The sequence below is a fragment of the Myotis lucifugus genome, unplaced genomic scaffold (genome assembly GCF_000147115.1).
Source record: "Myotis lucifugus unplaced genomic scaffold, Myoluc2.0 scaffold_61, whole genome shotgun sequence".
NCBI lineage: Eukaryota > Metazoa > Chordata > Mammalia > Chiroptera > Vespertilionidae > Myotis > Myotis lucifugus.
The window spans coordinates 2,675,959-2,689,317 of record NW_005871109.1 but is presented as its reverse complement, the minus strand read 5'-3'; the positions used below and the strand labels follow the sequence as shown (position 1 = coordinate 2,689,317).

The window sequence follows — 13,359 nt, the reverse complement described above, 5'->3', positions numbered from 1 at the left end:
GGCTGATCAGGGGGTTGGGCACCTTCCCCTTGTCACGAACAGAGCAGGGCCGGATAGGGAGGTTGTGGCCCCCGCCCCCCTGTCACACACAGAGCCGCAGGGCGATCAGGGGGTTTGGGCGCTGCCCCCTGTCACGCTGATCCCGGTGCCGGGAGGCATATTACCCTTTTACTATATAGAATAGAGGCCTGGGGCACGGGTGGGGGCTGGCTGGTTTGCCCTGAAGGGTGTCCTGGATCAGGGTGGGGGTCCCCACTGGGGTGCCTGGCCAGTCTGGCTGAGGGGCTGAGGGCCGTTTTCAGTCTGGCGGGTGACTGAAGCTCCCAACCGCTCCTTTTTTTCTTTTTCTTTTTTTTTTATTCTGGGCCAGTTTAGCTCTGAGGCTTCGGCTGCTGAAAGCAGGTTTCTGGCCTTTGTTTACCTTCTGTATTTGATACAATGTTGCGGTCCGGCTGGCTGAAGCCCGGCTGACTAAAGCAGGTTTCTGGGGTTTTGTTTAGCTTCTATATTTGCAACATAGTTGCTTAGAGTTGCAGCTGAGAGGCAGGCAAGTCATGCGGGGAACGTTGGAGTCCGCCGTCACTGGAGCAAGCAAGCCTCCCTGTTCGCTTCAGTGCATGGCTGTCGGCCGCCATCTTGGCTGGCAGTTAATTTGCATATCGCCCTGATTAGCCAATAGGAAGGGTAGCGGATGTACGGCTAATTACCATGTTTCTCTTTTATTAGATAGGATGTTTTCCCTAATGGAGCATTCTTTAGATTTTTCTAAAACTTGGCACTCATTTTTCTCTTGTCTGTTTCCTCTTATTCATCATAGAACTCTTTTGACTCAAAAATTGTGCTTCCTTTCATAAATTATGTTCTGTCCTCAGATATCTTATTTTAATATTGGCTTTAGTGCTTAAATGGCCACCGTCCTCCTTAACCCCCTTAACAACATCACCGTCACCACCCTTCCCAACTAGAGCTTGCCTGTGCTTAAATATATATAGGTGCGTTTTTGTTATCTACTGCTATGGAATGGCTTACCCCAAAATTTAGTGCTTGAAACAACTAGTTTATTTGCTCACAATCCTATGAGATTGGATTTGAGCAAAGGCTCAGCTGGTCAGTTACTTTACTTTACATGTTGAGATCATTACTTGGCTCCATTTGGCTGGTGGCTGGCTTTGGATGGAATATACAAGAAGGCTTTTTTCACATATCAGACACCTCAGTGCTTCACTAACTGGCCACTTTCTCTATGTGTGGATTGTTAGGGCTTCCTCACAGCATGGTGGTTCCAGGCTAACTGGATTTCTTTTGTGGTGACTGGCTTAGAAGAGGAAATGTTCCTAGAAGTTCAAAAGCAGAAGCTGCTGCTTTCTTTAGGTCCCGCACAGTATTACTTCTGTCACATTCTGTTGGTCCTAGCTGGTCACAAGGCCAGCTCATATGCATGGGAAGAGGAGAAAGAAAAAAACGAAAAAGAATGGCAAAAATTTTTTAGCTATCTTTTAATTCACATCAAGATGGCAGTACTTCTTCCCCCTCCTCCATGGCAGTACTTCTTCCCCCTCCTCCCCTCCTTAAGTAGGATCAATCAGGGTTAGAACTCCAAAGAAATTAAGAAGAAATCTACTTTATTTTTCTAATTCTAAAAAATACCATTTTACATTTAAATGTTTTTTAAATCAGCATGTATAATATAATATTATAGAGTTGTTTAAAAGCTATTATAAAATTATTGGTATACTTTATTGATGGTATCCTATAATTGAAAAAAATTTTTATCAGTTACCAAATTGGGAGGTAGGGATTGGGAACTGTGATTAGTGTTGGCAATAGTAATATAAAAAATTTAGATTCAGTTCATGGATGTTAACCACATATTAAATTAAATTAGTAATAAACAATGGGCCAGAAGGTTGGGTATAAAATCATATAATTTACAAGTGACTATATTAGAGCTTTAAAGAAGAGCAGAGAGTTTTGTTTGTTTAAATTATCCTAGAATTGAATTTAAGAATAAAATATGATTGACTCAAAAATTCTGCTTGTAGGAATTTTAAGGAAACAAAAGTACACAAAGTGTTATATAGATATTCATCACAAAATTATCTCTAAAAGTGTAATAAAGTCCAGCCTAAGAGTCAGTAAAATGGAATTGATGGAACAAATTATTAATTCATGTAATAAAATATTATTCAGCTATTATAATGATGAGTTTAAATTTTTTGATCGGGAAAGATTACATGATATATTTATAAGTAAAGAAAGAAATTACAAAGTAGCATTTATATTCTAACCAGTGTTTGTGTTTATAAAGCGTAGGAGTGTGTGTGTGTGTGTGTAGGAAAACTATTTCTAGGATATACACCAAAACGTTAATAATTATCTCTTGTGTTATGGGATTAACAGGTGATTTTCACTTTTTCCTTTAAACTCTCTATTTTTTAAAAAATGGAGCAAAATTACTTATATGCAATGAATAGAAAGGAGCTTTTGTCATTAAAAAGAATAAAAGACATACATGGGATTAAATTTTGTTTACTATTGTACATTTATGTCTTCAGATAAGATTCATTTGGGGATAATTTCCCCATATTTTTGGGGTGAAAGGTGAGGAGGCTGGAGTGCCCGTACCTTGTGCTCATGTATTTAGGGGGAAAACTAGGAACTATTAATGTCTGGCTATTTGATGTTGCCACATCACCATTCTTAATGCTGTGTCAGCACTTCTGATTTCTGAATTCTTAGGGTCATCTTCCTTGGACGATCAACTCCAACTTATCTGAAGCTTTGAAAATCTGGCCACCATATATTTTATACCTTGAAAACTTGAACCTACTTCTGAAGTATACTATTGAAACTGTAAAAGTGGACCTTTATAGTTGAAATTTAGTTGCTCACTCTTTTATTGTAAACCAGTTCTTTAAAAGGTCCACTTTGTGGTTCTCAGTTTTGGGTTGAAATGTGTAAAATAATTCTTTACATGTTCAATATGACACCTTAAGTTTATAAGTAAAGCTTTTTTCCTTTCTGAGAAGTATATTAGTAATGCTTTTTTTGTATATTTATAGAAATGTATTGTTCTTTTCCCTTTTAAATGGGTTATTGTTGGTAATTATTTTGATGTGTCTGAAATATATCATTAGCCAATCTGTTTTAAACATTGTACTTATTTTATAACAACTTATTTTTGTTCTGAAATAATTGGATTAAACTTAACTTCAGTAATCTTTTGCAAACCCAAAATTATATATAGCAGAACAAATAATTGTATCATCCCATCGAACAAGCAAACAAACCTTGTGGCTATTCTCTCTTTGATACTAGCCAATGATAATAATAGTTCTTATATAAAAACTTGAGGACCAGTGCACGGATTTGTGCACCGGTGGGCTCCCTCAGCCTGGCCTGCGCCCTCTCGCGATCCGACATCCCCGGAGGGATGTAGTAGTGTGTGAAGCAGCAGGTGGCCAGGGAGGAGCCTGAGCCCGGGCTGGGCGCCTTATTGCTCCTGCACATCCCAGCCCCGCTGCGCCTGCTGCCACGGAGGCAGGAGAGGCTTGTGCCGCCGCAGCTGCACTTGCCAGCGGTGAACCCTGCATCTGGCACCCATTGGTCAGCTGAGAGGCACTCCTGCTGTGGGAGCGCACTGACCACCAGGGAGCAGCCCATGTGTTGAGCGTCTGCCCCTTGGTGGTCAGTGCATGTCATAGTGATCAGTCGTCTAGTCGTTCAGTCATTTGGTTTATATATATAGATGGATAATATAGAAGTAACGAGAGGTTATATTGTAAAAAGGAAGAAAAGAAATAAGTTCTTGCATACAGTACCAGTTTGTACAGTTCATAATTCTAAAAAGCCTGTCATGGGGATAGTGAGAGGTCCTCCAGTTAAATAACTGCTGCATTTTACTTTGATGGAAAGCACAATATTTACATAATCAAATTTGCATATTAAAATACTATTCTGGGTTGAAGGAGGATGACATTGGAAAAGTTAAATTTCTCAGGAAGCTATTGCCATCATCTCAGTGTAAGATTCTGATTGCAAGCAGAAATAAAGAGAAAGAATAAAATTTTGGTGATAGTGTGAGGTGAAGAGGAGGAAGAATACAAGAAAAATGTTCAGCTCTTTGGTTTCACCAGATCAGTGAAGGTGCCATTCATTGACTTGGGCATTTTAGGAGAGGAGAGAAAGAACTTCTTCCACAAGTATCCAATATAGCCTATTACCCTGTGGAAAATGGTAAAGAAAATCAGTGTTCTTCAATAGCTTGAGGGGGACATAGCTTCTTTGAGAAAATGTCCTTTAAATTCTTTGTCTTGGTAATTACTGAGAAATGAGGATGGAGAATTCGTGACCTTAACTTTCTTTATTGGTAATTAAAAAAATGTTTTTCTTTTTAAACTTCTCCCTCTGCTGGCTGATTTGTTTGGATAAGCTTGTCAGCTCCCAATACATTAATAATGGACTTTTTGGACATCTGGTCTATGGGTACAGTATCATAAAGGTCTGGAGGCCTGGTTGCCTATATCCCTTAGTTATGGATTTTGCAATCTTAAACAATCCTCACTGCATTTCTACACAGTTCCCCTTACTATTTCTTCAGGAGACTTACACATGTTTGATTTGACTAGCAAGGTAATGAAACATTTTTAAAGATCAGATTTTTGTTATTTTCAATTGAAAATTGCTTAAGTATACTGTCTTCATAGTTTGTGGACCACTGATTTATATCCTTAAAAGGTAAAAGCAAATATCTACAAGAATGACTGTTTATTTTTAAAGATGCCCCAGTTTTTCCAAAACAAACAAATATGGTGCTTTATATATTTGACATATCCATTAGATTGTTTCAGACATAAAATAGTAATACTAGAACAAACAAAATAATATTTGTGGAATTTTTAAAAAACATTTAATCATAGAAAAATTAGGCTATAAAGATAAATAATACTTGTGTGTGCTTTTTAAATTTCAGATAGAAAATGCTGCTGAAGAACCTAGAGTCTTATGTATAATACAAGATATTACTAATTCAAAGACAGTGAATGAACGGATCACTTTAAATTTACCAGCTTCTACTCCACTCAGAAAGCTCTTTGAAGATGTAGCCAACAAAGTAGGCTACATAAATGGAACCTTTGATTTGGTGTGGGGAAATGGAATCAATACTGCTGATATGGTAAAACCCTAGACTTAAAGCATCTTCTTTTAAGTGGCTAATAATATCATCATAATTATTATTGTTGTTATAAATGACTATATTTAATCCTGGAGCCCTTTTTAATATAAGCAAAACTGTAATATTAAGAGCCCATGTGCCACTCAATACTTGTATCCCTCTTCATCTCTTTGCCTTCATTCTGGATTCAGTATTTGCTTATCCTAAAGTTAGCACCATCAGTTTTTTATTCATGTAAGATGACTATCATATTGTGTCAACTACAGAACACTTTCAATATTTACTGAATGGAATGATGTTCCTTTTGTATTTTTTAATGAAAAACATGATATAAAATTATGTATTTTATAATCTAATTTTTGGAAAAGAAGAAAAGAGTGTATATAGAAAGAGAAATGACTGAAAGGATATACACACCAATGTTAACAGATTATTATGTACCAGATAGAGTGATAGGCCCCTGATCAGGAAGTTTGGTGGTAACATGATGTCTACTTCAAGGTTCTCACAGTCCAGTTGTAAAGATAGATGTATCAACAAATAATTACACTAACATGTTTTAAATACTATGTTATAAATTTGCCATGAGTACAAAGAGGAGGCATTGATCAGTTTTGCATGGAGAGTGTAAATGAGACTATGGAGTTGGCTCTAACTGCACCATTAGAATAGTATTCTAAATAATCTTTTTTATTTCCTATCTCTCAGTCCAAATTCATTCTGCATACTACTTTGAGAATTATCTTTAGTTATTTTAAATTCTAGCACTCGTGTCACCTTTCAGTTTAGAAATCTTCAGTGACTGTTCACTGTCCGCCATTAAAAATCAGACAAGCTATGGTTGGTCCTTTAAGTCTTTGTAATTTAACTCCCAAATAATGAACTAATTTATTTTCTTAACACAATTTTCCATGTCCATGTTTTTGTTTATATTACCTCTTTTCGTCCTATGCTATGGCTACTCTTAAGTTTTCCAGGAAATACCTGTAATGGCAAATGAAATTAAATGTGTCTCCTGTTGGTATTTGGAGGGCATAGTTTTGATTGGCTCCATAGAAGAATACAAGGTATTTGATGTTACCTTTAAAATTCATGATATTTTGCTTTCTATTCTGTAATATATTTGTTTTTTTTAAAATACAGAACTAATATTTTAACTTAGTCAAATTTTTCTTCTGAAATTGGTAGTCCCACAAAGTATACAAAGAGAAATAATATTTAATCTAAAACTCGGAATACTCCATTAACCATGTAACTTCTAGTGTTGCCTCTTTTTCAGTTTCAAGCAGTGATGGGGAACCTTTTTGGGCCAAGGGCCATTTGGATATTTATAACATCATTCGAGGGCCAAACAAAATTATCAACTTAAAAATTAGCCTGCTGTATTTGATCCAACATTTAATGCCTAATGCCTTGACGGGGCCAGACCAAATGATTTCTCACGCCTTATACAGCCCTTGAGCTGGACGTTCCCCACTGCTGGTTTAAAGGATAGTCTATACTGTCATATATGCCTACCCAAGCCCTGTTTGTATTTCACATTTAAGAAGAAGCCTTACTTGATGTTTCCTCATGCAACTTTAAAAGTAATATCTTTCTCTTTTTCCTCCTATTCCATATTTTCTTCTGCTGTGCCACTTATTAGTCTCTTCTTATTGTAGGTGTTATTCATTTGTGTCCTTCCATTTGGTAGAATGTATTTTGATGGCTAGGATCTCATAGTATTAATTTTGTATCCTCTATAGATATTCCCCTTAGGTACTCAAAAAGTGTTTATTAAATTAACATCTACATAGCTTCATATAGCTCTGAGTCAGGATTACTATTTCTCTTTCTTCAGCTATGGCTGATCTTAAGTACTCAATTTATATATTTGCCTACTCTACAGTCTACAAGTAAACTTTCACCTGTTTACTGCACAATGCTAGATGTATGCTTCTCTGAAAACCTAGCCCATTTAGCTACTCACCATTTTGTACACATAGACACATTTATTGAGGTAAAACCCCTATATATTCGAGCTATATCATCTGATCTTTTATTCCCTGCCAGGGAATGTAAGGGACCCAAAGATACCTTTCCTCTTTCTATGTGGCTTCTCTTAGCTTCAGGTTTTCTATCTCCTGTTTTTCTCAAGGATTTCTAGAGCCAAAGATAAGAAATAGATTATATAGTTTATTTTATTTCCTTAACATTTATTTTGCACTCACTAGGTACCTAGCATTGTTCTAACACTAGGTTCTATACAAATATAATCTTACTTAATCCTTACAACCATTTTAAAAGGTAGGTGGTGTTATAGCTTCATATTACAGCTGAGGCATCTGAGTGTTGGGGAAGTGAACTAACTTTAACTTGCCCGAAGTCACATAAATATCAAGTGGAAAAATCACTTAAGTTAATTTTTTTGTCCTTAACATACCTGTACTTTTATAAAATGTTACTTTCCTAAGAAATAAAGGCTTTTCCATAAAATAAGTCCTTCTAAGGAAACATTTCCATGTCTTTAAAACATTAAAAAACATTTCTTACTATAACAAAAATGTTTTAGAACAAAAGAATAGAGTGTTCATTTCATCATTCATTTTTCTTAGCAATGGACTGGAGTGTGTGTGGGTGAGCAGGGTTTGGAGCATGTTGAGCTCTATCTCTCAATCACTATCTAGAGTGAATTACAATGACAGCTGGAATTGAAATTGCCCTAACAGATAAAAGAGTTAGGTGTTTAATTTTCAAAGGAGTGATGACTTTTATCCTCCTGGGATCCTTTGGATCCTGGCAGTGGGCTTAAAATAGGTATCATTTACTAAGAGAGGATTTTCCTTAAAGGGGCTATCTAAAAGTGCCCATTTTATTATACTACATAATTATTTTGGGTTGTTTAGTGTGTTGCTTATCTGGGGATTCTCAATAATTCATATATAAAAACATGATTTTTAGTTTTTTAGTTATATAAAATTGTCTTTAGTTAATTTTCATGAAAATCCATTAAATACTATATTGCATCTATTTTAGAGAACATAAAGCACAAATGTTTTTAATTCTTTCTTTGTGTAATACTTTACATTAGTTCTTAACTTTTTCTCTTTTCAGTTTTTTAGACATTGGGAATGGGAGCATCTGGGATACCTAGTTAGTATATGCACTGTCACTGGGCTTGGCCATTCCAATACATGAGTAAATGAGTTAATTCCAAGTATAGATTAGTGGAATTCACCAGAACCTTTAAAAAAATTAGTTGAGCCCAATAATTGTAGATGTGTGTCCATTTGCATATTACATGTTTTATTTTATTATTGTAATTGATGTTTTTCATAATCTGAGATATTTTACTTTATGTCCATAGGCTCCACTAGATCATACCAGTGACAAGTCTCTTCTTGATGCTAATTTTGAGCCAGGAAAGAAGAATTTTCTACATTTGACAGATAAAGATGGTGAACAGCCTCAAATAATGCTGGTAAACTATTTAGAAAGCCCTCTATTCATGATTTTTGTGCACTGTCACCTACTGCTTGGGAAGCAATTTTCCAAAAGGAGGAGGAGAGATATGTTTTATAATTTATGTATAATAAATTACTTTTCTATTTTATGTTGGTTTGTTATAAGTGTATATGTTCACATGGTTACTCTGGACATCCATAGCACTATTGTTTGTCTGTTTAGTCTGTTGCCATGCTGGAAACACAGGTTACCATCTTCAAGACCACCAGGACATCAGGGACAGGGGTAGGTCTAGGATAAGTTAAAATGCTACAAAGATCGCCTACTGTATTTCAGTGGCCTTTCCTCTGGTTAAGCATTCGCTTGATTGCTGTAAATCTTTGACAGTTTTGCTCCAGGTTTGTTGGTAATTTGGAGAAGGACAGACCCTCAGAATTCTCTACTGTCCCATTTTCGCTCCCATTCCTTGCCGCCTTTGGGAGAATGACTAGTTTGTAAATTATTTTATATATTTCTATTCTTTTAGTGTTTACTCCAATTCATATTTTGATATGATTTTCTGTCTGATCTAATAGCCTTAGAGACGATCCCAGTAACTCCAATTTGAGGAGAAAACCTGGTGTGATTTAACTGCTATTTTATGGACTAAAGAAAGGAAGGCTCCAAGAGTTTATGGACTTTTTCAGAAACCTTCTCTTTAATGAAACTTTCTTTAGGAAAAGTTCTGTTTGATGCTTTTCACTTAGAAGTCTATTATGAATTAGAATGCTTCTCTAGATAGTAGGTAATAATTAAACATAGAGCAGCCATACTGAAGCAATATCAGAATGTGCTCTCTAATCTGCTTTAATGTTATTATTTGTTTTCATGACATTGTGAGATTTTGATTAGTCCAACATTGAAATCAACTAAAAAATTTAGGAACCTCTGGATTCACAATTTGAGAATTTATGTATTAAAATGCATAGTAATTACTCTTCAGCTTTGTCTTAATTGTTTGTGCTATTTTTATATTTTTTTTATCCTTTTTGACATTTTTCTCATTAATGGGAGATTTCTTGTTGGAGAGAGTAGGAAACTTCATTTCATTCAATACTTACTGAGTATCCTCTACCTGCGAGGTCTACTTGGCAAGGATGATGTAAAAATTAACGATGGACTCTGTCATCAAGGAGTTTACAACTGTACTTTTGCTTTATTAGTACCAAAAATGTCTCTTTCTCATGTAATTGAAAGAGAATTAAAGAAAATTGGGAAAGTAAGAACTTTGGAAGGAGACATGAGCAACTCTCCAAAGTGTTTTCTAAAAAGCATCGTCCAAACCTCCCTACAGGAAAGTTGAGGGTATACACTCCTTTAAATGTCTTGGTGGTAAAAATAATAGTAAGGCCTCATCTTTTTTCTTTGCCTCAGCAACTAGTACGTCTTTTCTTTATTGTTTTAGCCACTTCTGCCATTTAGTAAATACTGATTATGCTGTATTTTAGGAGGATTCCAGTACTGGGGATGACAGTGCGCATGACAGACTTATAGGTCCACTTCCAAGAGAAGGTTCTGTGGGCTCGACCAGTGATTATGTCAGCCAAAGCTACTCCTATTCATCCATTTTGAATAAATCAGAAACTGGTAAGCTTCATCGTTGTATTTTCATGAAATACAGGGCATTTCAAGAGCAGTCTCAAGCCTAATCCCCTCATTTTATGGATTAGAAAACAGAGACCCAGAGTAAGATCAGTAGTTAACAGAAGCAAAGTTAGAACAAGAATGTAGTTTCCCTTTTCCTCAACCCATTGTTGTTTTTACTGTTTTGTTATTGCCACTATTTAGTAATAAAGTAAAAAATATTGAGTTTGTATTTTGAAGGAAGATTTATTTTTGGTAAGTTTGTATTCAAATTTAATCTTAAATTTTTGATACTGACTTGCTCTGTAAAGGAATGTCTCTGCTATCTTTTGGACTGGAATAGACTACAGGGGATACATCCATTTTGATGCAGATAAACCAGGCTTATTTTACTAGATCTATTAGAGGCCCTGTGCACGGATTCGTGCACTGGTGGGGTCCGGCCGGCCCCACCCTGGATCAGGGAGGGAGCTGGGGGTGAGGCCAGCCTGGGGGAGGGACCGCGGGCAGTTGGTGGACCTGACCTGCCCCCTAGTGAAACTCTAGGTCAAACTCTCGGTCGAGAGGACAATTTGCATATTAGCCTTTTATTATATAGGATTATGTCATCTTTCATTTTAACCTAATAATATATTTGACATTGATCATGTAAGTTTAAAATTCTGTTCACTTTTTCCCAAACATGATTAAACCTAGATTTTTAACTTTTTAAAATTTATTGGCTATGAAATTGCTTTTTTTATACCAAGGCTATTCCTTTATATATAATTGGTTAATTGCCTAAAAATTTAATTTAAATACTTTTGCATCATTGCATCTTACAATAAAACTTTGCGTAGATAATATTATTCATATTGAAAGAAATGGAAACTGGAGTACAGAAAAGCCTTTGATTTTGCAGCTAGTTAATGCTAGGTATGGCTTTTGAACCTTTAGTCTTAGAACTTCAAAATAGAGATGGTTTTAAGTATTACATACAAATATTTGGTATAAAAAGAAAACTTTAGAGTTACATTGCACATTTTGTTTGAATGTGATTGGTAACCTTCCATTTACTGTATTTTTAGTTAAGATGTAGACTAATTTTCTCAGCGCTAACTATTTGTGTAGGCTAGATGGTGTATTTGTTCTGGAAATTGCAGCAAAAGCTGGACTTAGGACCAGTAGGACTTTTGCAGTAAACTACCAAGAATAAAAGGGAATGCAGAATTATCTTGCATTTCAGACAATAGAAGACAATAAAGCTGTTTCTCTTTATACTGTTTACTAGAGGCCCAGTTCGTGCACTTGGGAGGATCCCTCAGCCTGGCCTGCGCCCTCTCCCAGTCTGGGAGCCATCAGTCAGACATCCTTAGTGCTGCCGCCACCGCCACTGTGCTCCCCAGCCATGAGCCTGGCTTCTGGCTGAGTGGCGCTCACCCTGTGGGAACGCACTGACCACCAGGGGCCGGCTCCTGCATTGAGCGTCTGCCCCTTGGTGGTCAGTGCACATCATAGTGACTGGTCATTCTGCTGTTTGGTTGATTTGCATGTTAGCCTTTTATTATATAGGATAATAGTGATTCTCAAATTTTTAGTTCTTACATAATCATTTGGGATGGGATACTTGTTAAAAATGTAGGTTTCAAAGCAATGCTGATTTAGCTGCTCTGGAGCAGGCTGGATAAATTGCATTTTGCACCAGTGGGGTCCCTTGGCCTGGCCTGCGGGATTGGGCCGAAACCAGCTCTCCAACATCCCCTGAGGGGTCCCAGACTGTGAGAGGGCACAGGTCAGGCTGAGGGACCCCAACAGTGCACGATCGAGGCCGGGGAGGGACGCGGGAGGTTGGCCAACCAGGGAGGGACTGCGGGAGGACTCCAGGGCATGTTTGGCCCCTCTCGCTCAGTCCCGATTGGCCGGATCCCAGCGGCATGCTAACCTACCGGTTGGAGCATCTGCCCCCTGGTGGTCAGTACACGTCATAGCGACTGGTTGACCAGTCGACTGTCTGTCCCCTGGTGATCAGTGCACATCATAGTGAGCAGTTGAGCGGCCTTAGCATATCATTAGCATATTATGCTTTGATGGGTTGAACGGATGACTGGACACTTAGCATATTAGGCTTTTATTATATAGGATGGCTTTTTGATGCCCATAAATTCTTAAAGACTAAAACATACTTTAAAAATGTTTTCTCTCTGATTATACAAATGTAATAGATTCATTTTCACACTGTAAAATGGCCTATACTGGCAGTCAGACATCACCCAAGGGTCCCAGATTGGAGAGGGTGCAGGCTGGGCTAAGGGACAGCCCCCCACCCCCCCGCCCCAGTGCACAAATTTCGTGCACCTGGCCTCTAATACAAAATAATATTAAATGTAAACTAATTGAAAAATAACATTTAAATTAAAAACACTTATTTTGTTGAATTTCCATTTTCCTTAAGAAATTATTGTAAATCTTGTCACCATGTATAAAATGTATTGATTGGATAATGCTCTCATGATTTCAACTTAGGACTCTAGGAACACATTTCTCTATAATGCAGTGGGCTTGGGAACTTAACATATTCTTTCCTGTCTTCTTTGCCTACCAATTCTTCTTTCGTAGCTAGCCACTGTAAATATAAAATGATTGGGGGATGGGAAGGTATGAATTCTGAGGAATGAAGAGTGGATTGAAGGCTGAGATGGCCCCATAGGTGATTAGAAATTATGTGACTGGTTATGTTTCATTATTTAAATGCGTATCTATCTTTGGGCAGTTACTTTAATAATGGTTCTTTCATCTACTCCAGGAGTATGCCTGTTTGATTTCTACTTTATTACCTATTGGTTCTGTTCAGGATTTCTTTCCGCATGTGTCCTCTAAAAAATTGCATATGTTCTTACATTCTTTCCCCTTACTGGCTTATACTTAACAATATTCACAACTATTTCAAGTATAAGACCCACTTGATGATAGTTGTCATTTGAAGTTTATTGATTTAGACAGTGCATAATGAGAAAAGATTTATATTAATTCAGTAGCACTTTTAACTTGTCTCACTAAAATCTTCATATTTTAAGAAAATAGTAGTACATCCATGTGAGACATTGTTCATTCTGTTTAAATGGTGTTAAATCAAGTAC

General features: G+C 36.9%; 1 protein-coding gene across 8 annotated transcripts in view; it reads left to right on the top strand.

Moving 5' to 3' along the window:
* The window catches only part of USP47 (ubiquitin specific peptidase 47), a 96,269-nt gene that overhangs the window by 26,816 nt on the left and 56,094 nt on the right, over positions 1 to 13,359 (top strand). For 4 of the 8 annotated variants that reach the window (XM_023754532.1, XM_023754531.1, XM_023754530.1 and 1 more), the window contains 4 exons: positions 4,973 to 5,176; positions 8,523 to 8,636; positions 8,843 to 8,905; positions 10,108 to 10,246. In XM_023754532.1, coding sequence (XP_023610300.1) covers positions 4,973 to 5,176; positions 8,523 to 8,636; positions 8,843 to 8,905; positions 10,108 to 10,246 — 520 coding nt within the window. The remainder of the gene's footprint in view (positions 1 to 4,972; positions 5,177 to 8,522; positions 8,637 to 8,842; positions 8,906 to 10,107; positions 10,247 to 13,359) is intronic. The other 4 variants (XM_006089607.3, XM_014456603.2, XM_023754534.1 and 1 more) reach the window with 3 other exon arrangements.